At 50.5% G+C, this 27,553-nt stretch overlaps 2 protein-coding genes and 1 long non-coding RNA gene across 9 annotated transcripts in view; 2 read left to right on the top strand and 1 right to left on the bottom strand.

Moving 5' to 3' along the window:
* Positions 1 to 82: 82 nt before the first annotated feature.
* Positions 83 to 19,914, top strand: LOC106847678 (zinc finger protein 77-like). 4 transcript variants are annotated; one of them, XM_070491690.1, is made up of 4 exons: positions 83 to 215; positions 15,489 to 15,615; positions 16,663 to 16,843; positions 17,227 to 19,914. In XM_070491690.1, exons 1-4 carry the CDS (start codon positions 213 to 215, stop codon positions 18,425 to 18,427), a joined length of 1,512 nt encoding a protein of 503 aa, XP_070347791.1. In that variant the 5' UTR covers positions 83 to 212; the 3' UTR covers positions 18,428 to 19,914. The 4 variants fall into 4 exon arrangements, with proteins under 4 accessions (XP_070347791.1, XP_044608011.1, XP_070347793.1 ...); XM_044752076.2 differs by lacking the exon at positions 83 to 215 and adding an exon at positions 238 to 524; XM_070491692.1 differs by lacking the exon at positions 83 to 215 and adding an exon at positions 623 to 643 and having other exon boundaries at positions 15,489 to 15,658.
* Positions 92 to 27,553, top strand: part of LOC106847639 (zinc finger protein 709-like) — a 65,714-nt gene continuing 38,252 nt past the window's right edge. For 2 of the 3 annotated variants that reach the window (XM_070491684.1, XM_070491683.1), the window contains exon 1: positions 92 to 215. In XM_070491684.1, the coding sequence (XP_070347785.1) occupies positions 213 to 215 (3 nt within the window). In that variant the 5' untranslated portion in view covers positions 92 to 212. Of the gene's footprint in view, positions 216 to 25,430; positions 25,660 to 27,553 lie in introns of those variants that run through there. The other variant, XM_014867034.3, reaches the window with a different exon arrangement.
* Positions 15,689 to 25,290, bottom strand: LOC139041267 (uncharacterized). Of its 2 annotated transcripts, XR_011496092.1 has the most exons (4): positions 24,973 to 25,250; positions 23,426 to 23,559; positions 21,334 to 21,408; positions 15,689 to 16,187 (listed from the first exon to the last, which is right to left on the bottom strand). It is a non-coding gene; the product is annotated as an uncharacterized lncRNA (long non-coding RNA). The 2 variants fall into 2 exon arrangements; XR_011496093.1 differs by lacking the exon at positions 15,689 to 16,187 and having other exon boundaries at positions 19,883 to 21,408; positions 24,973 to 25,290.

The following is a 27,553-nucleotide window of genomic DNA, read 5'->3' as shown; positions in this document are numbered from 1 at the left end:
GAAAATACCATCCAATCACCACAAAGGAGCCTGGAGCTGCGTCCACGTGACATGTGGGCGGGGGAGCTCGTGTCTTCCTGGTTGTCGCTCTCTTCCAGTGCCGTCCGCGCGCGCACCGGCCCCGCGTGGCGCCAGGAGTCTCGTCTCCGCTCTCACCTGCTGGGGCCGCGGGGCCGCGAGGAGGACACCCGGAGGGTCCGGAGCGGGCGGAGATGGTGAGTTCGCGGGCCGGGCGGAGACCAGGAGGGGCAGGTCCTAACCGGCCGGAACTGGCTGGAAGCTGCCGCCGGCTCAGGTCTCCGTGCGCGGCCCGGGGTCCCCCCGAGTCCCCAAGCTCGGGCCGCACGGTAGGTCCCGGCGGCCTGATGCGGCCCCACGTGGGGGTCCTGGTCCCACCTGAGTCCCCACTTTCGGCGCAAACAATCCGTAACGGATCCATAGATCAAAGCTGGCGTGAGTTTGTCACCCAGATCTGAGGACCGGCCTGGGGCCCTGCGTCCCCACGAAGGACGGACACCAAAGAAGTGAGTGTGCACAGTGGTCATATACGTCAGAGAGCAGGTGTCACAGATGATCGGAATGTCCCTTTTACAACGGTCACCAGGTCGCCCAGCCGGCAGAGCGATCGCACAGCAGGGAGCAGGTCTGTGGTCTCCAGCTGGGGGGTCGCAGGGCGGGCGCAGCAAGCAGTTCCTGGCCTGGGGAGAGACGCTTATCCGAGGGGGAGGTTACATCTTCCTTCATCTTCAAGGGCATTGTTCTCGTCTCTGGACGGAGAAGATGGTGAGGGCAGAAATACAGGGCGTGCTCCGTGGGCACGGCAGGCGCTTTGGGAAACAAGGTGAGGCCGAATTAGTTTTACAAGTGGCTTCCTCGTGTCCGCCAGTATAGCCTACTGTTCCCCACTTATTTATCACCGCCCTGGTCGTGGGGTGGATCCTGACATCTTATCCCAGCTCCTTGTCGGGGGCGCTGGGTCCCACCCCAGTCCTTGGCTGGGCAGGCGTCAGAGGGGGATGGGTGGACCCCAGCTGGGCAGTCAGGGCCGAGGATCGTGGGGTTCCGTCCGGACTGGGGGCCGGAGACGGTGGGACGGGGCCGAGGGCGGGTCTCAGATGCCGCAGCTCGGAACTCACCGGAAAAGGGCTTTTTTCTGCCGGGCAGAAGGGGAGCAGGAAGACGGGTCTCAGGACCCCCGCCCCGTGGTCGCGCAGCGCGGGCTCGGGTCCAGGCCCGTCCGCATCTCAGCGCTCGTTCCGACCGGCGGGGGTCGGGCCTGCGGGGCGCGCGGAGGCCTAGAGCGTCTGGGAAGGAGGGGCGATGGTGCGCAGGGGTCAGGCGGTGGAGACGAAGCATCCGAGCTCAGTGAGCACACTTTCCTGCCGGAGAGGGACCGCAGGGGCGGGAGGGGGCGCTGTGGCCGGAGGACCCGCAGGAGCTGGGCGGCGTTTGTCTGGAGTGGACGGAGCGGGAGGCCGGGTGTGGTGCTGATGGCAGGTCCCCGAGCGCAGCCCGTCCTCGGAGGGGCCGTCTGCGGGCCCGGGCTGCGGGCGGCCCAGGGCGGGGTCTGCGGAGGAGAGGCTGAAGCAGCGTGGCCGACACGCGTTGGTTCTGCTCGTCGGTGGGGACGAGCCATGGGGCTCATCATTGCTGAGGCCCAGAGTGGGGATCTCGGGCGAGTCCTTGTTTGGTCTTGTCCGGGATAAACGGGGGCGTCCTGTGCATCTCATGGAAGTCCCATGGGGAAGAAGGGTTTCCTGCAGGCAGCATGTGAGTTTTCAGAACACAAAAGGGTGGGGGATGGGGTTCCATTCACCTTTGAGGGATATTTTCTGATGGCTCCGGGAGGATTCAGCGTTGCCACCTGACCCCGTGGGCTCCCCCTCTGTGACCCTCCAGCATCCACAGTTTCTCCCGTTCCTGCCTCAGCTCCAGCAGCGGTGAAGGGACTGGACCCGTTTTCCCTCCTTTCTTCCCTGTCGTGTGGGTGTCAGGGGTCAGGTCTCTGCCCTGTTTTGCTGACTTGTGTTGTTCTGAGACTGAACCAGAGACACCGCTGGGGACAGTGTGTTCGTGCAGAGCGCGTCCTCTCTTCCAGGAGAACTGCGGGGACAGTGCATGCAGTTCCTCTCCTTCCTGTGGGCGGTGGAGTCACGGGGTAAAGAGGTTCATGAAAATCGTACAGAAACTGCCATGCAGGGGGCAGTTTGTGACACTGTGATCCTGTCTCACTTCCTGTTAATAGCTGGTCGTCAGAGGTTAATGCAGATTCTGTGACATGTGACCTGTGACCAAGACGTGTTGAGTGCTGATTCCTTGACTTAAAGTTTGTCGTCATGAGGACGATAGTGACCTCGTGTCTGTTCTCTGAGAGGGATGAGCAGTGACCAGTTACTTAAACCATAAAGTGCCCCGGAGTTTCCCTCCCCTGCTTTGTGCTTGACGCAGGGGAGCAGTGACTCTGCGGTTCCCGTTCACACACTGGGACGGGGGTCTCGGTCCCATTTGAAAGTCCCACGGTGCTGGGAGCAGGTGCGTGTCCTGGGCTGGGGACACGCTGGCCTAAAGCTGGGCCTGCGTGGGAGGGGACGGAGGGAGCAGCGGGATGTCCCCCTGCGGTGACTCCAGCCCCAGACTCAGGGCTGGAGGAGCTGCAGATGCTGAGAGGAGCCACAGAGCAGGGTGGGGAGATGCCCCTGCGGGTGTGCTGGGGGCGTGGGGCGGCCCTGGGGCTGCTTCCTGGGGGTCGGCGCGGCATCGTGCATGGAGTGGGTGGAGCTGAGTGTGCTGCGCGCTGAGTAAGTCTGTGAAGGTCACACGTGGGGCGGGCTCCCGGGGGTCCCTGCTGGTGAGAGGGTCTGTGAAAGGAGCGTCTATACGGGGCGGAGCGGGAGCTCGGAGCGGCTCCTCTTTGCTGAGAAGGAGGCCCGGGAGGAGGGGCGCGTCCGCCCTGAGGAGGGAGCCGGGCTGAGCGCAGCCCCGGGTTCTGTCCCTCCTGCCCTGGGAGGGGCCGCCTGCCCACCTCCCCGCAGGGCGACCCCGCCCAGCTCAGGACCAGGTTCCACCTCGTGCCTTCCGTGTCCTTGTCGCTGTGGAGCAGGTGCTGCTCTGAGCTGGCTCCCACAGTTGCCCGGGTCTAGCTCAGGGGTCAAGGGGCGGTCCCATCGTCTGGATGACCTCCTGCTACACTCCACCCTCCTGAGTGGCTCTTACAGTCCCACACGCCCCCTCTTCCCGAATGTGCATGAGCCGTCACAGAGGGGTTCCCTGGCCTGGAGGTGGCCGTCTGGCTGCATCGGAGGCCACTGTCACAGCAACAGCACAGCTCCATGCAGGAGGAAACACAGCTTAAGACAGCGACTCGCAAAGTCAGTGACAGCTTTCTCCCAAAGAGCCCGGGATCCGAACCCCCGATGGCTCAGGTCCCCTGGGCCGGTGTTGGAGTGCGGGGGTGCTCCCGTGTGTCCTCGGGTGAGTTAGTGAAAGTGCCACATTAGCAGGCTCCTCAGGGGTGAGCACACAGCCTGCTGTTGGGGTCCTCGTGCTGGCGCCTCCTGGGAGGCAGTGATGCTGTCCAGCGTCGCCCTGGGACAGCCTTTCTCAGTGACCTGTCTGCTGTCAGTGAGGACAGGCTTTCCTGGCTGTCACTTAAGCTTGTTGGCTGAGTTTAGTGAGCACTGTCTATGTGCTATAACCTCCTTTAGGCCACCGGAGGGGACAAAGATGGTGGCCAGATGATGGTCCCAGTGGGAGAAGGACGTGCCCGCCTGGCCTTGAGGATAGGGAGGTGGGCGGCTTCAGGGACTCGACCGGGCTGTCACACCGCACATGCTGGCCGGGGAGGCAGCACTGCCTGGGTGAGGAGCGGGACTGGGGGCAGATGTGCCAGCGCAGGACCCGCCTCCTCCCCTCTCTGTGTGCGTGTCCCAGTCCAGGGGGAGCGAGTGTCCACAGGTCCAGCCGGCAGCAGGAGAGTGCCGTCTCAGTGGAGGCTGAGGAGTACCCCTCACCCAGGGGCGCAATGTCACAGCCTTCCCAGGGGGTGTCCCACTGCACGTTCCGGGAGATGAGGCCTCCCCCAGGCCGGAGGGGCTTGGGGTTCTGGCAGCGCAGCGCGTGGATCCACAGTGAGAGTCAGGGCCGTGGCTGCGTCCCTCGACTTCTGTACCTTTACAGAGGGGTGTTTCAGCAGGGGTCCGCAGTCTGGCACCGGGGCAGCAGGCCCTACTGGTCGATGATTCGAGTCTGTTAAAGCCCAGGACAGGCCCTCAGTGCACCCGGCCCAGGTGGTTCCACCTGTTAATAATTTAATCTGCTGCTTGAACTTCCACTTTTCTTTTGTCCCCACGCTGCAGCCCGTGGGACCTCCACCCAGTGTCATGTTCTTTTGCCCAGTCTTGCACATCGTGACCTTTGAAATGTGACCCCAATCACTGTGTATTCAACCAGGGCACCTGTATATGTGCTCAGCTTCTCTGAGTGCATAATGGTGGCAGCCTGGTTTGCATGGTGACAGGAAAGCCTGGGTTAGGCCAGACGCAGTGTCCGCACAGACCAGGGCCTATTTAGAGCCGCCCTCCGGGGAGGGGCCAATAGAAAGGATGTGCGAATCTGCCACTGGTGGGACCTCCGGTGAATGGCCCCGGGATTCCTTTGGCAGCTGCCCTGGGCGTGGTTTAGAACACACAGGACACGCTGTGGCTGCATTAACCAAGTCACTGTACTTCAAGGGCAATCCGGCATCCTTGGCAGTGTGCCATGCCACCCGGCACAGCGGTGGCCGCTCTTCCTGGGCACCCGATCTGCTGTGTCTCCTGAAGGGGCAGTTGGTGGGGCTGCACCCGGGCTGGGGCATTGGCTTCCTGATTGCCGGGTGGGGGGGTGGGGGGTGAGTGTCTTAGGAGCCCGGATGTGGAAGACAGTGAGGACCGCCTCAGGCTCTCACAGGTGAACCCAACATCCCCAACGTCCCGTCCTGAGCCCACAGGGCCCACTCATCGTCATCATCCACCCTCGGCTTCCCGTTGTCCGAGCCACAGGTTCATCCCTTTGGAACAGCCCACCTGGCCCGTCGGTGCAGAGGGTTGACGTCCGGGCTCATGAGTGACCTCCAGTCCGACCGCTCGGAGTTCAGCCCGCTGGCTGGGGTGTGAGAGGCCCTCCTCGGGGGAGCACTGTGTACACTGCCTGGAGCAGTTCCTCTCTCCTCCTGTGCTGCCCCCAGGCCTGCCCCCCATTCTCTGGGGTCAGAGACACATCACCGCCAGCTTGGGGCCGCGCTGAGGTCTCCTCTGTTACGTTAGTGTCTTCGCTTCTCTGTGGCACCCTGCACTCTGAGCCCCGCCCCACACCTGCCTTTGTTTACCAAGTGGTTTGAGAGCGTAGGCCGTGCCAGGAGGGCAGTAGAAGTCCCCCCACCCCAAGCCCTCCAGGACCCGCCCCTCTCACATTCTCAGTTGGGTGGGCAGTCACAGCTTCTGGGACAAGGCACATCTTTCCTGACTCCACAAACCTTACTGCGGGGCCGGGACCGTGAGCTTCCAGCGGGTGCACCTCCTGTCATCTCCCTCGAGATGACCCAGCAGAGCCTGCACAGTGTCCTGCAGCGAGGCCGTCTCCACGTGGCAGCACGGTCTCCTCAATGAGACGGGCCCATTTTACTGACTCGGGGAACAGAGGAGGGACAGGTATTGGGCTTCCATCCCGTGACCCGTGGTGGGCTGGGCAGGGAGCCTTGGGGAAGCACTCGAAAGGTCCGTTGTTGCCCCTGGCACGTGAAGGCAAATGGACGTGGGGGCTCAGTGGCTGGGGGTCCTGAAGAAAGCATGGTACCCTCCTAGGCCCGTGGCCAAGGTCTCCAAGAGGGTGGCGCTGTTGGGCACAGCCACGGGGATGGGAACCACCCTGAGTCTCCGCAGTCCGCCGTCATCCGCCATGAGTTATCTGGCTTCTAGGTGCCATCCCGGGCTGTTGAAGGCACCGGGCGGGGCGCACAGGATCCACTCGGTGCAGTTCTGGATGGTTTCTCCTGCCTCCTGGGCCCCCAGGCCATTTATCTTGTTGGACAGTGACCCCCTTCATGGGAGTGGCAAGCTTACCGCTTCCAGTGTCCCCTAGGGCTGTCACCTTCTGTTGCTTTCTGGAGGACCAATGAACAGTGAGCTCCACCTGGGGCCTCACCTGGGGCGATCTGGCCCCAGATCCTTTCCGGACTGGACTGTGGAGGAGGCACAGGTTTCCTTGGGGAGCTGGGAATGGGACAGGCCATCTGCGTCCTGCTGCTGGAGGCCCTGATGGATTATTGGCTGTAGACACCATGCTGCACATTCTATCTCTGTGACTTTCTTCTTTTATAACTGGGACTTGGTACCTCTTGGTCCCCGTTCCCCATTTTGCCCACCCCCTATCGCCCTCTCCTCTGGCAGCCACTAATCTGTTCTCTGTATCTATGAGCTTGGTTTTATTTTTTGTTTGTTCTGTTTTTTAGATTCCACATATAAGTGAGATCATACAGTATTTGTCTTTGTCTGACTTACTTCACGTAACATAATGCTCTCAAGGTCCATCCTTGTTGTCGGAAATGGAAAGATTTCCTCCATTTTTATGGCTGAGTAGATTCCACTGCGTGTGTGTGTGTGTGTACTACATTTTCTCTATCCATTCATCCATCGATGGACATGTTTCCATATCTTGTCCATTGTAAATAATGCTATACTGTTTCATTTTTGTTGGATAAATACCCAGAAGTGGGATAGCTGGATCATATGGGAGTTCTAGTTTTACTTTTTTGAAGAAACTCTATACTGTTTTCCACAGTGGCTGCACCAGTTTACATTCCCACCAACAGTGCAGGAGGGTTTCCCTGTCTTCACATCCTCGCCAACACTTACTTCTTGTCTTTTTGATGATGGCCATTCTAACAGGTGTGAGGTGGTGTCTCACTGTGGTTTTGACTTGCATTTCCCTGATGATGAGTGATGCTGAGCATCCTTTCATGTGCCTGTTGGCCATCTGTATGACTTCTTTGCAAAAAAATGTCTCTTCAGATCCTCTGCCCACCTTTTAATTGGATTTTTTTTGTTATTGAGTTGTTTGAGATCTTTATATATTGTGGATGTTAACCCTGTACTGTATATATGATTAGGAAATATCTTCTCCCGTTCAGTAGGTTCTCTCTTCATGTTCATGGTTTCCTTCACTGTGCAGGGGCTTTTTAGTCTGGCGTAGGCCCATTTGTTTATTTTTGCTTTTGTGGCCCTTGCCTTTGGAGTCAGATCCAAGAAATCATCGCCAAGACCCATGTCAAGGAACTTACTGCTTACATTTTCATCTCGGAGGTTTATGGTTTCAGGTCTTACATTCAAGTCTTCAATCCATTTTGAGTTAATTTTTGTGTATGGTGTAACAGTGGGCCAGTTTCATTCTCTTGCATGTGGCTGTCTAGTTTTCCCAACACCATTTATTGAAGAGACTGTCCTTTCCCCATTGTATGTTTTTGCCTCCTTGTCATGGGGGTTTATTTCTGGGCTCTCTATTCTGTTCCATTGATCTATGTGTTTTTATGCCAATACTATATTGTTTTGATTACTTTAGCTTTCTAATATAGTTTGAAATCAGGGAGCACGATGCCTCTTTGTTCTCCTTTCTCAAGATTGCTTTGGCTATATGGGATCTTCTGTGGTTCCATACAAATTTTAGGATTGTTTGTTCTGTTTCTGTGAGCATTGTCATTGGTGTTTTGATAGGGATTGCACTGAGTGAATCTGTAGATTGCTTTAGGTACTATGTTCATTTTAACAGTATTAATTCTTGCACTCCACGAGCATGGACTAGCTTTCCATTTATTTGTGTCTTCTTCAGTTTCTTTCATCAATGTCTTAGAGTTTTCAGCGTACGGGTGTTTCACCTCCTTGGTTAAATTTGTTCCTAGGTATTTTATCCTTTCTCACACCATTACAAATGGGATTGTTTTCTTAATTTCTCTGATAGTTTGTCGTTAGCGTATAAAAACGCAACCAGTTTTTGTATATTGATTTTGTACCCTGCGACCTTACTGAATATATCACTTCAGTTTTTTAGTGGATTGTTTAGGGTTTCTAGATATAAAATGAAGTCATCCACTAACCGTCATCCAAAATCCTCTCCAGTTTGGAGGCCTTTTATTTTTTTTTCCTGGTTAATTGCTCTGTCTACGACTTCCAATACTAGGTTGAATGTGGTGAGAGTGGGCATCCTTGTCTTGTTCCTGATCCTAGAGGAGAAGCTTCCAGCTTTTCACTGTTGAGGATGATGTGGGCTTCTCATATGTGGCCTTTATTATGTTGGGGTATGTTCCCTCTGTACCCACTTTGTTGAGAGATTTTATCATAAATGTGGGATGTTGAATTTTATCAAATGCTTTCTCTGCATCTGTTGAGATGATCATATGATTTCTGTCTTTCGTGTTGTCAATGTGGTCTATCACATGGATTGATTTGCAGGTGTTGAACCATCTTTGCGTCCCTAGGATAAGTCCCCCTTGACCGTGATGTGTGATCCTGTAAAGTGTTGTTGCATTTGGTTTGCTAATATTTTTTAAGGATTTTTATATCTATATTCATCAGGGATATTAGCCTGTAGTTTTCTTTTTTTGTGGTGTCCTTGTCTGGTTTTGGTATCAGGGTAATGCTGGCCTCATAAAATGAGTGTAGAAGGGTTCCCACCTTTTGAATTTTTTGGAAGAGTTTGAGAAGGATAAGTATTACATTTTCTTTGAGTGTAGAATTCACCAGGGAAGGCATCTGATCTTGGACTTTTGTTTGTTGAGGGTTTTTTGATTACTAATTCAATCTCCTTTCTAGTAACCTGTCTAATCAGATTTTCTGTTTCTTCATGATTCAGTTTTGGTAGGCTGTATGTTTCTAGGAATTTAGCCATTTCTTCTCAGTTACCCAATTTGTTGACATACAGTTGTTCAGAGTAGTCTGTTGTCATCCTTTGTATTTCATTGGTTTCAGTTGTAACTTCTCTTTCATTCCTGATTTTATTTATTTGAGCCCTCCTCCCTTTTTTTCTAGTCTAGCTAAAGGTTAATCAATTTTGTTCATCTTTTCAAAGAGCCAACTCTTAGTTTCATTGCTGATTTCTATTGTCATTTTAGTCTCTCTATGATTTGTTTCCACTCTGACCTTTATTATTTCCTTCTGTCTACTAACTCTGGGCCTCATTTGTTCTTCTTTTTTCTAGTTCCTTTAGGTGTAAAATTGGATTGTTTGCGATTTTTCTTGTTCCTTCAGGTTTACCTGTATGGCCATCATCTTCCCTTTTAGAACTGCTTCTGCTGCACCTCATAGATTATGGTATGTCATATTTCCATTTTCATTTGTCTCCATGTATTTTGTATTTATTTTTCTGATTTCTTCTTTCACCCATTGGTTTTTCGGTAGCATGCTGTTTAATCTCCACATATTTGTGATTTTTCCATTTTTCTTCCTGTAATTCATTTCTGGTTTCATACAGTTATGGGTAGAGAAGATGCTTGATATGATTTTAAGTTTCTTAAATTTATTGAGACTTGTTTTGTGGCCTAACATATGGTCTGTCCTGGAGAATGTTCCATGTGCACATGAGAAGACTGTGTGTTCTGCTGCTTTTGGATGGAACGTGCTATATATATCTACTAAGTCCATCTATTCTAATATGTCATTTAAGGCCAGTGTGTCCTTATTGCTTTTCTGTGTGGATGCTTTATCCATCGATGTAAGTGGGGGTATTAAAGTCCCCAGCTAGTATTGTATTGCTGTCACTTTCCCTCTTAATAGATGTTTGATGTATTTATGAGCTCCTCTGTTGGGAACATAAATACTTAGAGATGTTATATCTTCTTAGATTGACCCTTTTATCATATGTAATGATGAATCTCTTTGTCTCTTTCTACAGTCTTTGTTTTAAAGTCTATTTTGTGTGATATGAAAATAGCTACCCCAGGTTTCTTTTGGTTTCCATTTGTATGAAACATCTTTTTTCATTCCTTCACCTTCATTGTGTGTGTCCTCACATCTGAAGTCAGTATCCTATAGGCAGCATATAGATGTTTTGTTATTTACTCAGCCACTCTGTCTTTTGATCAGAGAATTTAGTTCATTTACATTTAAAGCAATTATTGATAGGCTGTACTTATTGTCATTTTGTTAATTTTCTGGCTTTTTTGCAGTTCTCTGTTTCTCTCTTCTTCTCTCGCTTTCTTCCCTTGTGTTTGATGACTTTCTGTAGGGGTATACTTAGCTTTCTTTCTCATTATCTTTTGTGTATCTACTTTAGGTGTTTGCTTTGTGGTTACCATGAGGCTCACGTATAACAGCTTATATGTGTATGTTTATCAGTCTATTTTAAGTTGATAGCAAGTTAAGTTTAAACAGATTCTAAATCTCTACAGTTTTACCCTCCATGTTTTATGGTTTAAATTTTTTTTTTTAATTTTTCCCTTTTTTCCCCAAAACCCCCCAATACATAGTTGTGTTTTTTTTTTTTTTTTTTTTTTTTTAGTTGTGGGTCCTTCTAGTCGTGGCATGTGGCATGCCGCCTGAATGTGGGTTGATGAGTGGTGCCGTGTCCACGCCCAGGATCTGAACTGGTGAAACCCTGGGCCACTGCAGCAGAGTGTGCGAACTTAACCACTTGGCCATGGGGCCGGCCCCATGTTTTATGGTTTTGATGTCATGTTTTACATTGTTTTATTTGGTATATCCCTTAACTAATTATTTTAGTTATTTTCTTTTTCCTACATTTGTCTTTAATCTTCATACTAGCTTTTAAGTGATTAATTTATTTTTATTACATATTTATCTTTTCTAATGAGATTCTTACTTTCATATGTTTTCCTGTTATTAATTAGCATTCTTTCTTTTCAGCTTAAAGAAGTTCCTTTAATATTTCTTATAAGGTCAGTTTAGTGGTGGTGAAGTCTTTTAGCTTTTGCTTGTCTGGAAAACTCTTTACTTTTCCTTGTATTCTGAATGACTTCTAGGTAGGGCATTCTTGGTTGGAAGTCTTTTCCTGTCAGCACTTTGACTGTATCATGCCATTCCCTTCTGGCCTGCAAAGTTTCTGCTGAGAAATCTGCTGATAGTCTTATGGGGGTTCCCTTGTATGGACCAGGTTGGTTTTCTCTTGCTACATTTAACATTCTCTCTTTAACTTTTGACACTTTAATTGTAATGTGTCTTCATCTGGATCTCTTTGGGTTCATCTTCTTTGGAACTCTGTAGGCTTCCTGCATCTTGATACTATTTTTTCCTTCCACAGGATAGAAAAGTTTTCAGCCATTAGTTCTTCAGGTAAGTTTTCTGGCCCCTTTTCTCTCTCTCCTCCTTCTGGGACCCCTACAATGTGAATATTATTCTGCTTGATGTTGTTCCCTAAGTCCTTGAGCCATCTTCACTTAAAATTTATTTTCCTTTTTGCAGCTCTGTTTGGGTGACTTCCTCTGCCCTTTCTTCCAGATCACTGTTTCTTCTGCTCCATCTGGTCTGCTGTTGAATCTGTCTGGTGTATTTTTTCACTTCAGTTATTGTATTCTTCAGCTCTCTTTTTTTGGTATTTTCTTATATTTTGCATCTCTTTGTTGAAGTTATCTCTATGTGCATCCAATCTCCTCCTGAGTTCATTGAGCATCTTTATGACCATTAGCTTGACCTCTTTATCGGGTAAATTACTTGTCTCCATTTTATTATGGCCTCTTTCTAGGGTTTTATCATTTTTTTTTGGATACATATTCCATTATTTCCTCATTTTGCTTGACTCTGTGTTTGTTTCTATGTATTAGGTGAAAAGCTTTGTCTCCCAGTCTGGAAGGAGTGGCCTTCTGTGGGAGATGAGCCTTATCACTTGACCTGTCCTAGCTCTTGGTTGTCTCTGGGACCTTGGTGGTTGTCAGAGCAGCCCGATGTGTCCTCAGTGGGTCCCAGCTGGTGGGGTCTGCTGAGACCTGTGAGTGTTCCGGGGGAGGGATCTCAGCCAGCTCCTGGGTTCAGGCTGATGGGAGCCAGACCCTCAGGCAGCAGCTTGTAAGGAATGCAAATATAGACAGTCCTCCGGGCCTGCCGTTGTAGAGCCTGCTGGCCTCCAGACCAGGGGATCTGGAGCCGTCCCCACTGGCAGTAGTTGCAAACAATTCAGGGCCCCAGATGAGTGCATGGGCTCCTTCTAGGAGGCACTGGTGAGCTGTGCTGAGGCCAAGGGAGAGTGCAAAGGTCTGTCCCTTGGCCTGTTCCCTGAGATCACATACACAGCCTCTAGACGTGAGATGAACCTGAAGCTGCTCCTCAGGCTGAAGCTCCGCGACAAGCAGTGAGGCCTTTTTCACAAGAAGACTGGGAGTGTGTTTCAGTCCACTGTGCAGTGCCCAGTGGACAGTAGCCCACCAAGAACTGGCTGATTGTTCCAGATCCATAGTACCCAGAGACACAATCGCCCCTCCCCACTGGATACAGGTGCTCAAGGGGTGTTCCCTGTGTGGGCTGTGCTGGTCAGCTGGCTTTGGAGGGCTGGGGGAATCATGAAGGGACATGCCCACCTGTGCTAGTGGGATAGAGGGAGAATGTGAAAATGGTGCCCTCCAGCACCTCCTTCTCCAGAGAGTCCCAGCCGACTCCTGCTCTTCTGGCAGATGCTTTAAGATGAGTAAATGATCATCCTTCACATGTGGTCTGGGCACTTTTCACACTGCTGCTTTTGTGCTGGTCCTGGGGCCAGTGAGTCTGCACATGAGCCCTTTAAGACTGGAATCTTCATTCCCTACAGCGTTGCAGTTCTCCTGGACGTCAGCCCCATAGGTTTCCAAATCCAAACATTTTGAGGGCTCATCTCTCCATTGCAGGTCTCAAGGATTGGGGTGCCTGATGTGGGGTACCACCCTTGCTCCTTGGGGAGAAGCTCTGTATTTTCCAGATCCCTCCTGAAAATTTTACTGTTTGCCTCCTGATGATGGGCCACCACGCAGGGGGTGGGCTTCTGGAAAGATCCCGTCTCTTCCTCTTTAACATCTGCATTGGCCCTTTTCTCCTTTCTTGTGGAGGAGCTGTGCAGTGGGTTTTGAGGTGTTTTCCGAGTGAACCATTCCACATGGAGCTGTAGATTTGTTGTTTCTGTGGGAGCAGGTGAGTTCAGGATCTTCCTAAGCCGCCATCAGCTATTCTGATTCTAGAGATTCTGGAACATTTTTATCACCCCAAAAGAAAACTGCACCTATTGCCAGTCACTCTGCATTCCAGTCCACCCCCTCCCTGGATTATAGACAATTTATTACTGTACTTTCTATCTGTATACGTTGGTTTATTCTGTACATTTCATGTACATGACGACATGCTCTGTGTGGTCTTTTCTGAAGCCTGTTCATGTTCTCAACGTTCACTGATTTGGTGCCATGGGCCAGTACTTCATTCCTCTTATTGCCACATCATGCTCCGTTGTATCAATATTCCACAGTTTGCTTATACAATCACTCGATGGACTTTTGAGTTTTTCTCACGTTTTGGCTATTATGACTGATGCTGCTGCAAATATCTTTGTATTAGTTTTTATGTTGATGTTTGTTGTTGCTTCTCTTGGGGAGATGGATACCTAGCATGGAATTGCTGTGTTATGTGGTAGCTCTGTGTTCATCCTTGAGGACCCGCCAGACTATCTTCCAAAGTGGCTGCACCGTTTACATTCCCATCAGCAATGGATGAGCTTCCACCTTCCTCACATCCCACCAGTGCTTGTTTGTCCATCTTATAGCCATCCTGGAGGGCATGAGGAGGGTCTGCTTGTGGTTTTGATTTGCATTTCCCTGGTGAGTGATGTCTGGCATCTTTTCATGTGCTCATGGTCACTTGTATTTCTTCTTTGGTGGTCTCTCTGTTGTAATGTTAGGTGTGGGGTTTTCCTGGATGCCCTTTATCTGGTTGGGGAAGTTCCCAGTTTGCTGAGTATTTTTATCGTGAATGGGCATTGGGTTTTTTCAGGAGATTTTTTCTTGTGTTTTGAGGTGATCTGTGTTTTTTGTTCTTATTCTAATAATAAGGTACATGACATGGATATTTCGTTTGCTGAACCAACCTTTTTTTATTCTTGGGATGAATCCCCCTTGGTCATGGTGTAGAATCCTTTTACATATATTTCACTGGGTTTGGTTTCCTACGATTTTGTTAGGGAATTTCTTGTCTATGTTTATGAAGGATATTGGTCTCTAGATCTCTTTAGTTGTGATGTCTTTGTCTGGTTCTGATAAGAGGCCAGGGTAATACCAGCCTCGTAGAATGGGTTGGCAAGTGTCTCCCCAATACTGAATTTTGTATGTGGATCTCTTGATAAGTGATGTTGAGCATCTTTTCATGGGGTTGTTGGCCACCTGTATTTCTTTCTTGGAGTCATGTCTACTCACATTCTGTGCTCATTATTTAATTCTATTATTTGTCTTTATATGGCTGGCTGGCACTTTTTATCGTTGTCACCTGACTTTTTAAATAGGTGAGAATACGAGTCCCCTATCAGGTGTGTGGTTGGCAAACCTCAGTTGCTGTCCCAGGTGACATGGCCTGACCTTCTCTGTAGCAGATGTAGTTGGGATTTTTTTGTTTTAGGTTTTGAGAACATATTTTTTGTTTAAGCAATCTCTGATTTATTTTCATAATTGTTTGCTCTTTATTGCATTGGTGTGGTGTCATACATATTTCTCTAAAGATATTAAATAGGTATGCTTCTTTTCCCTCTGTAAAAGGCACTTTTGGCTCTATCACCGTCATATCCTTCAGCATCTCTTCTCCGTGGGGCCCATGTTGCTCTAATTTCTGGCACTTGGTTATTTATTTGAGAGGCTCTGCCGGCTTCACAAATTCCTCAGGCGCCAGGCTCTCCTCTTAGCTGTCATATGTCCCAGGCTCTGGGCCCATGTCTGTGCCCACAGTGTCCACCTCATCCTGGGAGGAGGTCGTGTCTCTGCCTTTGTGCGAATGTACGGACAAGTCCAGGCTCGTCTCTGCCTTTGTGTGAATGTACGGACAAGTCCAGGCTCCTTGAAACCGTTGCCTCTAAGGAGAGATGGCTCAGCTCAGGCAGCACTGGAAATCACAGTGTTGACAACATGCTGACGTTCTGGTTCCAGTTCTTGGAGCTGACAGGGACATGACTTTTGATCAAGCCACATATCCATTTCCACGTTCTCTGAAAGGTGATTTCACTTTTCAGTCTTCACCTTACCTCAGAGTCTGCTCTGTCTCAGGAAATACTCTCATAACCATGGGTGTGGATGGGTTGACATCAGTTGTTGTGGGCGCACTTTGCTGCAGCTTCACGGGCACTTACCACCACTGAGCAGACTGCATTTGAGTTGCTCGTTCATTGTCATTTCCCACGAGAGTGTGAGCTCAGGAGTCCTAGGAGTTGAGTCCAGGTTCCCAACTGTCACCCTCCCACACCCCTTGGTGCAGACGGGGCCTGCCTGAAGTAGAACGTGTGGGCTGTTTCAGGACTCGCTGGTCTTTGAGGACGTGGCTGTGAACTTCACCCCGGAGGAGTGGGCTCTGCTGGATGGTGCTCAGAGGAAGCTCTACAGAGACGTGATGCTGGAGACCTGCAGGAACCTGGCCTCCGTGGGTGAGGACGGCTTCACGCCTTCACTGAGTCTGGGAGGGAACAGGTGTTTCTTGCACTTGTCCTTTCTTATTGGGGCCAAGAAAGGGGAATATGTTTGAAAAAAGAGAGACGCAGTCCAAGCCTCCATGGAATCACCCACAGTCAAATAGCTTTTCCAGAAAAACAAAATTTCATGGATTAAATGGACTTTTTATTTCTTTTGAACAAAAGTCCCCCTAATTTTCTAGGTGTGAGCATCAGCTCCAGTGTCCCTTTGGGGCAGTGAGGGCAGCTTTATGGTTTCCACCCCTGTGCCAGTTACACTGGTTAATACACAGGTGACATGGTGGTTTTGCTGTAACTAGCCCCACACTCATCCATCCTCACTGGCTTTGAAGACCAAAGTATGGCCCCGTCTCATGGGCTGTTTGTTCCCCTCCATCCTCCCTCACGGTTAGCTCTTTCCCATGAGCTGTCAGCAGCCGCACACGCCATCCATCTCCCATGGCAGTCGGGGCAGTAGACACAGGCTCCATCTGGGTCCGTGTGCTTGCACACACCAGGAAAGCAGCCACCCTCAGGAGGAACAGGCTCTGGAGGAGGGAATGATGTTTGGACACGTCCATTAGAAACGTGACTCTGTCACTGTTTGAGACGGGTGACGTTTGTCACTTACCGGGCTTCCCTGCTGACTTTTCATCGCTCCTCGCCCCCTGGGAAGACCTTCTGTATCTCCTCTTACTAAGGGAGCATTTGGGGGTCTGCCTTTGCCCAATTCCTTCGTACTTTGCTTTTCTGATATTTAATCTCCACATCCCTCTCCAATTGTTTTGAGGTATTTCTTAGTGTACAGTCCGCCATTTTTTGACTCATTTCCCTACTCTGCCAAGGTACCAGGTAGCTGAGGTCCTTACTGTTGCTCTTTTTTCTCATCTCCATTTTTCCTTGAAACATTTGTTCATATTTTTGGATGAGCGTATGAAAAGAAATCCACGTATGCTCTTATTTTTTGCCTTTATCCCACCATTTCTTTCCCAAGAAATTAAATTATTTTACCAATTCTTGCAGATTGTTGCACTCAAGTTAAAACCAACGGATCAAGTCCTCAGCAGGATGTTTTCAAGAATAAAATATTCAGTAAAGAGAAAATAGTAATGTTCACAAGAAGTGATCCCTGGTCTGTTTTTGGAGAAAACTGGGCATTTCATAGCATTGAAGATCAGTGCCAAACCCAGGAGAGTTGTTTGAGGTGAGTGGCATTCCCGCAGGAGGAAGGGATCGGAGGAGACAGACTGACTTGAAGTTACGGAAAAATTAGAAACCTAGCTAAAAAGTTGTGTCCCCAGAGAATTTTCACAAGATAAGATTTTCATCAATGTGATGTAGATATGGAGCGTCTCGTGAAACAATAATCAGGAAACCCCATGCGTAAGATACTGAAAGCTATGGCTATATTTGAGTTGTCAGCCTGAGCATTGAGCCTGTTTTACTTTGTTAAAATACAGACAATACTGAGAACATACCCATTCACTGAAAATGAGAAATACTCAAAATAATCAACTGTAAGTAAAGTCATTAATAAAGAAATCACTTATAATCAATCCCTCACAGTGTGCCTCCCATTTTGAACAGGAGCCATTTGCTGGAGAGTCTCCATGGATGTAATGAAGGTGATCTGTGTGGAGAAACCCTAAAGCAGATTACAGACCTTCCTGTGCATGAGAGGTGTCCAGCTGGAGTTAAACCTGGTGAATGCACGAAGTGTGGAAAAGCCCTCAGGGATTGTTCTCTCCTTAAGAATCAGCAAAGACCTCACACTGGACACAAACCTCATCCATGTGAGGAATGTGGGCGGGCCTGCAGTTGTGTCTCGTGCCTAAGCACTCATGTGGAAACAGACATTGTAGAGAAGCCCTGTAAAGGACGTCAGGATACTGGGAGAGCATCTAAGAGACATGTGAAGTGTCTCCGTGGTAAAAAATCTTTCGAGTGTAATGAATGTGGGAAAGTTTACACTTGTGCCTCATCTTTCTGGGGACATCTGAGAGTTCACACTGGAGAAAAAAGCCACACATGTAAAGTGTGTGGGAAAGCCTTTATTTATTACTCCTACCTGACACGACACATGAGAACGCACACTGGAGAGAAACCCTATCAATGTCAGGAGTGTGGGAAGGCCTTCAGTCGCCCCTCATACTTTAGAGAGCATGTGCGACTGCACACTGGAGAGAAGCCCTATGAGTGTGAGCACTGCGGGAAAGCTTTCCGTTGGTACTCATACCTTCGAGAACACACAAGAACGCACAGTGGAGACAAACCCTATGAATGCAGGCAGTGTGGGAAGGCCTTCAGGTATCTCAAATGCCTGCGAGGACACATGAGAAAGCACACTGGAGAGAAACCTTTCGTCTGTAATCTATGCGGGAAAGCCTTCAGTTGTCCTAAATACTGTAAAAAACACGTGAAAACGCACAGTGGAGTGAAACCCTATGAATGTACGGAATGTGGGAAAGCCTTCATTTGTTCCTCATCCCTTCGAGAGCATGTGAGAATGCACAGTGAGGAGAAGCCTTATGAGTGTCAGCATTGTGGGAAAGCCTTTAAGTACCTCTCGTCCCTGCGAGGACATGAGCGAACACACAGTGGGGAGAAGCCCTATGAATGTCAGGACTGTGGGAAAGCTTTCAGGCATCTTGTCTCTCTGCGAGGACACATGAGAACGCACAGTGAGGAGACACCCTATGTGTGTCAGCACTGTGGGAAAGGTTTCCGTCACCTTGGGTCCCTGCGCGCACATGTAAGAACACACACTGGAGAGAAACTCTCAATATAAAGACATATATTTTATCTCAGACTATAAATAATTGTACACTTACTCTAACACTTGTCTCCTTTCTAGTACAACATCTTTTGGACCCAGGGGTAATAAGTGTTTTGCTTTTTTTTTTTCTGTGTGCAACTTGATATAATTTTAGATAAAAAGTTTTGATTCTTTCCATTATGATCCTACTATGTGGTGATGATGTGAGACCTGTATTGTTGAAATTTCTTTTCTGGTCCACTGTGGCAAATACTGGAATCTTCCAACTCCATATCCACCTTCCCTTGTAGTCTTTATTGAAAGATGTGTCTCTACACTTGTTTGTTGCTAGTGGGTACCACATCTCTGTTTCTCACAGACATTAGTAATTGGGGAAAGATCTGGAAAGTGCCATCTGGTTATGTTCATAATTGGACTCTGCTCATTGTCCTTGATCTTGGTTGGAAATTGTCACGATGCTTTGAGTTCAGAAGAGAGAGTTGTGGCATGAAGATGGAGCTGGAGTCCAGATGCTTCTACTGAACTGCGCTGTCACCTTGGGGAAGGTGGGAAACCATGTATCCCAGAGTCCTTCTGTTTGTGGCTCTGAGTTAAAGTGCCCGAGTAGAGGAAGACACATGAGGTTTGGAAAGCGGAAGTGGAGAAGCCATGATTCTCAGTTCTCCTGTCCCATCAGGAGACAGAGGTGTGTGGGAACCTAGGGGCCTGTGTCACAGCACACTTTTCTGACTCCTGGCTCTGCCCATCTGGAACAGCCCCCAGTCAAGCACCATGTTTGATGTCAGTTCCCTCCTAAGCAGTAGGTTCCACAGACTTTTCCACAAGCTCCCCAATCATTGATCCTCTTTCGTTTGCAGGTTCACACAATTCCTTGCATTTTCCTGAAGCTCTTTGGTGAATCAGGCCACTTGTTCATGCTGTCACACATAGTGACCTTCTCTCATCCTTGACCCCCCTCCATCTCCATTGCTTCTCCTAATGACATGAATTCTGTAGGGAGTATCTTGTTCTCTACTAGTGGATCGGTTTCCTGCCTCCACCCTCACAGATTTAATGCTGCAGCCACAAATGCAGGAAACTTCCTTCCCTGGTTGCATTGTTGCAAGGCTGCAGTAATCTTCCACTCCTTCTTTCTGGATATTTCCATGATTGAAAGCAGCATTTGTGAATGTATCTGGCAATTTGTGAGCGTTTTCTCTTACATCTGACTGCTCTCTAAATGATAAATGCAGTATGTTTAGTTTCTTTCCATTTTTATATGTGATTACCCAGTGTTTAGGTCTTTGACATTTTTGTGGGATAAAGATTGTACCTGAGCTAACATCTGTGCCAGTCTTCTGTACTTTATGTGGGATGCCACCCACAAACTCAGAAAGTGCTGTTCTGTTTTATGTTTCATTAATGGAGGATTGGTTATAAAATTGTTATTTTTGTAATTGTGTCAAATTTTCTATATATATTCTGGGATAATAGTACTAAATATATAACTTTTGAACTTTTTTTGTTCTGGTATGTTTTTCTTAACTTCCTATGCAGCTACAAACTTTTTTTCATTACATTGTCTTATTCATTCCTAATAGCGAAAACCTAAATGTTCCTCACGTCAGTAGTCTCCAGGCAGAGATCCCCAGGAGTCAGGCTCCTGCAGACGAGCAGCGTGGGAGGCAGAATTGGACACACATCTTCCCTAGTTCTCTGTGGACAAGCAGAACCACCAGCGTTCTTGGTGATGTGAGCACTTAGTTGCGGTGGGAATGAGTTAGGAGAGGGAGCTCCAGTTTACAGACATAACCAACTTGAGTGAACTACTGATTCCTGGAAATGCTGCTTCTAAATGTTTGTTCTCCACAGAGCTTTCAGTGGCTTAATGTGAAAGCAATACCAGAATAGAGACATCTTCTCAGTCTTCTTGTTGCTAGTAATTGTGCTGAATATCCATGGGCCATTTGCCTACAGATGGGTAACTGATTGCTGATGCTCCTGCCCAGCGATGTTCCCTTGTGTTGTTTCCACTGTATGACAGTGGACCCTGCTTTTTCTCTTCATTCTGACCACTTACAGTTCTGTTGCTCTGCCTCCATTGACAAAGGTCACTTTCTCCCTCTGTGTCAGATGGCCTCTAGGGATCCTTCTCTGGCCCTGGCCATGGTGGACGTCTTGTTGTATTTTGAGTGGACCTTGTAGGGGTTCATGTCTCAGAGGATGTATAAGGTGACTAGGCCCCCAGGCACTTAGAGAGGAAACGATCAGTAAAGGTGTCTGTACAGCCTTTCCAGAGATGATGCCTGTACCTAAGGGATTCCAACCAGTGTCAGGATGGACTTGCCTCTCAAGTGTCATTGACTCAGCAGGGGATCGCTAGTCATGTGCAGCCACAGGAAGACTTAGGAAAACAGTTATTATACCTAAATCCTAGAGAGACCATCACTGCACCCTAAGAAGGGATGACACCGGTGGACTGCCAGGGTAGGGGTGTGTCTGAGCAGGTTGGGAGCAGAGAGCTTGAGGATGTGTGGGCAAGTGCCTGCACAGCTTACATTAGTGTGGAAAGTAACTCTGTTTTGAGCCTAGAGTGCATGACATATGAGGGATACTCAATATTTGGCACCAGACAATGAGTATGGACTCAGAGAGGGTAGGGTTTTGTCACGATCCTGGGTTGGTTCTTTCCTAGCTTGGTGACCTCTGGCAAATCACCTGTATTCACAGTTTGAGTTAACTCACCCAAGGAAATGATAAAGTGGCTACCTCATAAAGTTTGCTGAGGAAGAAATTGATTTATATATGGTAACTTAGTCACTGTATGGAAAACACTTCAAACAGTGCCCCATACATAGTGAGAAATATGTCAGTGTTTACATAGCCAATGAGAATGGCAAAGGCAGCCCCAGACACCTGGAAGCTGGCCTGACACTCACTGCTGGGCTGGGGCTTCCTCACGTTGAGCAGAAACACTTTCACCAGCTCTGTCATCCGATGAGGCAAATCTGTGACTGCGATGGGTCAAGAGAAAAGAAACAGCACATTATAATCATGTCCACCAAAAGGGTAAAATTTATGGCCAAGTATTTTATATACTTTTTCAAAAGTTTTTTTTGATAGACTTGCCCAAACCATAAGCTAAATGACGTCTTTTTTGAGTTGGAACATTCCAAAAGATTTGCTAAACTAATTCGGCTTATTTGACATGGAATATATATATAGGAAATAATAATATATATATTATAGGAAACATTGTGAAATAAGAAGTAACATTAAGCCGCCTTCTTGTTGTGTTTGCACAGGCATATAAATATTCTATAAATTATCTGAAATTCCTAAAAATCTGATATGTCTTGATATAACATTATCAGTCACCACTCTAGTTAATATTTTAAAATGTTGCATGTCACAGAAATAACCAAATTTGTCAGTTGCATTGTAATGCACCATTTTGAAGTCCTTTGCCATTGATACTTACTCTGATGCTTTTGCAAAAATGCTTCTTAGAAAGGAAACTCATAAAACGAAACTGAGTTTCAGCAAAGTTGAGGCTCACACTAAAAGGACTGAGCCTGAGCAGCAGGAGAAAGCCTGGCTGACTTTCATGCAAAGGCAGCAACAGCACAATCTATAAAGATAGTGGCACATGTGGACAAAGTCCATTCTGCCTCTGCAAAGAAGAGCCCCTCGTGGCCAGACTTTTGCCATTGTGATGTCCTTGTACCATGGCAGCAGTCTGCTCCTGGATCAGAGAAATGAAGGTGGGCAGACACTGGCTGTAAGTTCAATGAACAGTTAGGTCTACTGGAAGTTCAAGACGGCCTCTTGTTTCTTCCTGCTGACCTGGGAAACCGCCATTTTTCAGTTTTTGCATTCCTTCACCCATTATAGTGCATTAAAAACAGCTCTTCCTGCCCTGGAGGCCTCAGACCTCCTCCCGCTGAGCCCTTGGAGCATCTGCAGCTGGATTTCATTCAACTGAGACTTAATATGGGTTGTCAACGTGCTCTTGTTCCTGGATTATGTTCTCCAGATGGGGTAGAGCCTTCCCCTGCCACCAGGCCGATGCCCTCACAGCGGCAAAGAAACTGTCTGAAAATGTCTTTCCCACGTGGGGTATATCTGCCAGTTTCCAGTGATGGAGCACCCACTTCACTGGGCAAATCATACGAGCCTTAATGAAAACCTTGACACCACCTTGGAATTATCCCTGTCCCTGTCCCCCTCAATCGTCAGGCAGAGTTGAGGAAACTAACGGAAAAGCTGGATTCAAGCAAGACAAGTATTAATTCCATGGGACGGCATAAACTGAGGGGTGGGGGGTGTATACTGTTTTGTTTTCCACAGATTTAAAGAAATCTTTTCTCTTTAGTAAGATACATTTGTGAACAAAGATAAACTATTTCATTTTTCTCTCTACCTGATCTCTCCAAAATTCAGAAACTCTCCCTTATATAAATAATCAGGCCAAATTTTAATACAAAGAAGTTACCTTACCTGTGACTATCTTTGGTAAAAGAAAAATGGGAGTCATTGTAGGGAGAATCATGTTTGCACCTTTTTAGACATTTGAGTCTGGCCCTGTTGCTGGTATTTGAGGTTTTGCTCTATTCCTGCAGACTGGACTCCGGCCTAAGGTATCGCTCTGGGTCTTGCCGACTGTTCGCAGTGCCCCGTTTGGAAAACAAAGTCACCCACAGGAGCTAGTCACCCGCAGAACAATGCCTGTTGGTACATGACCTTCTGCTGATGCCCCATTGTCTCATATGACAGCTACTGTAGGTCTCCAATGTCTTATACTCCAGCCTGTCACCAACAGGTTAAAGGGGCTCTCCCAGATTCCAGTTGAAAGCATCCTGTTGGTCACAGTCTAGAGCCTGGGGACTGGTCATCTGGAAGGTTCCTCAAAGGAAGACGGCCCTCGAGCCCCATTGGAAAGGCCCTCCTGAAGGTCTCCTGACCACTGACTCTGCCCAGAGCTAGAAGGCACTGAGCCTTGGAGAAATCTCACAGTGAAGAAGTCCCCACCTGGCATCTGGTCCTGTCCTGGTCCTTGGATCTGTTTTGGGGGAGCGACTTTGGTTCTGAGCGTTATTCTAGGTCCAAATCCTCCTGTCTGCACAGGCGTCAGCTCCAGGACTGGCAGTGTCGCCTCGCTGCCCCTGCAAGATAATTCGCAGTCTGTTAGTGATATGATAGGGCCAGTTAGAACCAGTCCCTTGGTTACAAAGTGACTCCTCAGAATTACCATCAGGAAAAGGGAAAAAGCAGTTCCTCCCTCCTGTGGGTCATGACTCTCTGTGACAGGTGCATCCCAGCCACACGGGACTAAACTCTATGCTGGACCAGCAATGCTCTCAGAAAGAATTCTCCATCGAATGGGTCAAATGTGACACGTGAAAGAAAACAGTCACTTCTGTCCAAGGGCTTTAAAATGGAGTCAGGAGCCATTAAGGAAGGAGAGTCGTGCACATCCTCCTCAGGCAGGACACAGACCTCTGAGCTGAGTGAAGACAGAAGTATTCTGAGAACTCCGCCAGAAAGCTGCGGCTCCTCCCGCTGAGGGCCTGCTGCCTCCCTGGAGCTGCCTGAGCCACCGATTCGGACCAGCCAAGACCCGCTTTCTGGGGCCAAGTCCGGAGAACATTCTGTGATGCAGAGGCCCCTCTCTGGTCTTTACGAGCCCCCGCCTCCTCCCCCCCGCAGGACACGGTTTGTGTGGCTCCCTCGATCTCTGCGCCCCGAACGGCAGTTCTCTGACCCCAGAGTCACGGCCTCTCTGCGTCTCACTTGGACCCCGTGTAACAGGACTGAGAACCTGACCCGCCATCGACTCCCCGCAGTGAACGCGGCCCTGAGCGTCCTAACGCCTCGCGCTGGACCCGCGGGGGAGGAGCGAGCCTTCCCGGGATGAGGGTGGGCCGGGCGGCGCCCACGGCGGGAGGCGCGAGCACCGCGAGCATCGTGTCCGGGCTCCTTGGCAGAGCCGCAGGGACGCGGACGCGAGCAGCCCGCTGACGGCGCCCCCGCCGCCCCGCGGAGCACCAACCGGACCGACGGCCGCCTTTAGGGTCACGGACTGAACCCCACCGCCCGCGCCACACGGCAGCCCCCCAGTTCACACGCGCGGCCACGAGGAAACACGCGGGCAGGCGCGCCTGCGCAGACGACGCTGACCCCTCAGCCCCAGGGCCGCAGGCCCCTCCCCCTCCTGCAGCCCCAGGTGGCCCCGCGCTCGTCGCGCCTGTCGCCGTCGGGAGCTGGGACCACGGCGCCCGCGCCCCTCCCTCGCCCGCTGCGCAGCGACAGCCCCGCCTTCTCCCGCGGCGCCGGGCGGAGCGGCGACCACGAGCCCGGACAGCGACCCCCGCAGCTCGGTCCCACCGGGGCGGCCGCGACAGTCCTGCGCGCGGGCCCCCTCCCCACGGGGCGGAGGACCCGGACCGCGGGCTGCGGACCCTCAGCCCCAGAGGGGGCCGCTTCAGAGGGCACCGCCACACCCAGCGCCACCCAGCCTCGCCCGCGGGGACGTCACTGTCAGGGGTCTTTGTTCTCAATCCAGGCCACACACCCACCGGGAGTCCCGCCCTGGGCCGAGCACCCAGGTGACCGCGCCCCCTGTCCCACTGGTCCGAGTCCTGAGGAGGGGCGCTCCAGGGAAACTGAGTCAGGACTGCCCGTTCCGGGAGGAGGAGGAGGAGGGGCTGCGGAGCCGCAGGCAGAGGCAGGAGGTCCCCGCCAGGAGCCTGTGCTCCGACAGCGCCACTCGGGCGGGCGTTCCGCGTCCCTGAGGAGGCCAGGCAGGGAGCGCTGAGGCGCGTCACCGCCGTGCCCGCCTCCCTCAGCCACGTGACCTCCGCCCCGCCCATCACTCACGCTAGCGACGGGAACGCTGTCCAATCAGGGACGACGACGCGCGGAGTGAGGCGGTGCTGGGGCGGGACCGGGATCGCTCAATCAAGGCACAGAGGAGGGTCTTGGAGAACTGTCCAATGAGGGCCCTGTGACATGCCAGAACATTGTCCAATCAGACCTCCCAGCAGGTTGAGCGCCTGAAATACCGCCCAATCAAAACGCAGCAGGCTGGAGCACCGCCCAATCAGAGCGCGGGGCGGGTACTCTCGCAACCGCGTGGGAGTAGCTCTCTGCAGTTGGCCTCCCGGGGTGCAACTGCTCCGCGCGGCCCCAGGTGTCCCGTCCCGTCGCTGTCACCTGCCGGGGCCCCGGGGAGGACGCGCGGAGAGTCGGAGCGGGCGGAGATGGTGAGTGCGCGGGCCGGGCCGAGACCAGGAGGGGCTGGTTCGAAAAGCGGGAACCGGCTGGAAGCGGCCGCGGGCCCGGGTCTCCCTGCGCCCCCCGGGGTCCCCCCGACTCCCCGCACTCGGCCGCGGGGTGGGTCCCGGCTCCGCGTGGGCGTCCCGGTCCCACCCGAGTCCTTGTCCGGGGGGGGTCTGAGGAGGCGGGACGACCCCGGCCGGCGGTCAGGGCTGGGGCGGCGGGGCGGCCGCGGGGTGGGCCCGCCCTGACCTGACGCTGAGCCCCGTCCGGACTGGGGGCCGGAGACTCTGATCCGAAGACGGTGGGACGGGGCCGAGGGCGGGTCTCAGGCCCTCCAGCCCCGAACCCCCCAGAAAAGGGCTTTTCTCTGCCGGGCAGGAGGGGAGCAGGCGGGCGGGCGGCATCGCGCGTGGGGTGGGTGGAGCCGAGTGTGCCGCGCGCTGAGTGAGTCTGTGAAGGTCACACGTGGGGCGGGCTCCCGGGGGTCCCTGCTGGTGAGAGGGTCTGTGAAAGGAGCGTCTATACGGGGCGGAGCGGGAGCTCGGAGCGGCTCCTCTTTGCTGAGAAGGAGGCCCGGGAGGAGGGGCGCGTCCGCCCTGAGGAGGGAGCCGGGCTGAGCGCAGCCCCGGGTTCTGTCCCTCCTGCCCTGGGAGGGGCCGCCTGCCCACCTCCCCGCAGGGGGACCCCGCCCAGCTCAGGACCAGGTTCCACCTCGTGCCTTCCGTGTCCTTGTCGCTGTGGAGCAGGTGCTGCCCTGCGCTGGCTCCCACCGCGCTGCTCCTCCCGGTGTGTCCTTGACGGGGTCTGCGCCCTGTGACCCCAGGGCGCCCCAGCGCCTGGACTTTTGTTCTGTTACATGAAGGTGTAAGGCTTTTATTTTCTTGGTTGGGTCGTGGCATCTCCCAGCGTGCTGCCCCCCCGGGTGACCACCGTCCTGCTTCTTTGTGCTTCTCTTTGTGGCTTTCTGTCTGTGTTCCCTCACCAAGCAGGGTTCCGAGGCTCGAGGCACTGCGTTCCCTTATCCACTCTAGTCCTTGTGAGGCCTGGGTCATTTCTAGTTTATTTTTTCCTCTTGTTGGCAGTGCTGCCACAGTGCTGCCTTGTTTTTATCTCCAAGTGCAAATGCGTTGTAAATGTCTACATGTTGCAGAAAAATTTCAGGGTTGTAGATTATGGACGACTTCACATTCACTCGGAAATGCTGGTGGAGGAGGGTGTGCATCGACTGTGTTACTGTTGGACACGCGTGTTTATTCCACATCATCCCCAGCATTTGCAGTTAACTAACTTTTGTCCATCTCGAGTTTGTGAAATCGATCTCCTTTTGATTCCATATTGGTTTGTACTGATTCCCATTGGGGCTGAGCATTTCTCATGTAACATTTTGAAACCAGTGGACAGTTAGCCATTACTGATGACATAGCCAGTGACTTGGGTTTTTTAGCAGTTACTAATTGTAGCTTTTAGTCGTTTGCCTGCCCATCCTTAGTTCTGTCTATTATCCTTTAGGCAATCTATTATCAGATGCCCACTAGCTTCCCACAGATAACATCTCCCTGACACCTGGGTCACCATGGTAACAGAAGCCAGAGTTACTCTTCAGAAACTAAGACTCAACCCCTGTCCAGCCAAGGCTGGTGGAGACGAGCAAACCACCAGTTGGGTCTGCATAGATGTCTGATACGTGAACTCCTGAAATATGAAAGCTGTTTGTATCCTGCATTATATGTATTTTAGGGCTTAAATAAGTTGTAATAATAATTAGTTTCAAAAGTGTATATTTACAAAGTTCATTTTAAAAAGTTGCTGTTGAACTGCTTGTTTGTAGGATTCAAAATACACTTTTTCTGAATTTGAATTCTGGAAGCTTTCTCAACA

The sequence above is a fragment of the Equus asinus genome, chromosome 20, assembly GCF_041296235.1.
Source record: "Equus asinus isolate D_3611 breed Donkey chromosome 20, EquAss-T2T_v2, whole genome shotgun sequence".
In the NCBI taxonomy this organism is placed as follows: domain Eukaryota; kingdom Metazoa; phylum Chordata; class Mammalia; order Perissodactyla; family Equidae; genus Equus; species Equus asinus.
This window is presented reverse-complemented; position numbering and strand designations above follow the sequence as displayed.

Coding starts and splice junctions, on each gene's coding strand:
- LOC106847678 (XM_070491690.1), top strand. Junction 15,616..16,662: donor CAGGAACCTGGCCTCCGTGG/GTGAGGACGGCT, acceptor CAATTCTTGCAG/ATTGTTGCACTCAAGTTAAA. Junction 16,844..17,226: donor ACCCAGGAGAGTTGTTTGAG/GTGAGTGGCATT, acceptor CATTTTGAACAG/GAGCCATTTGCTGGAGAGTC.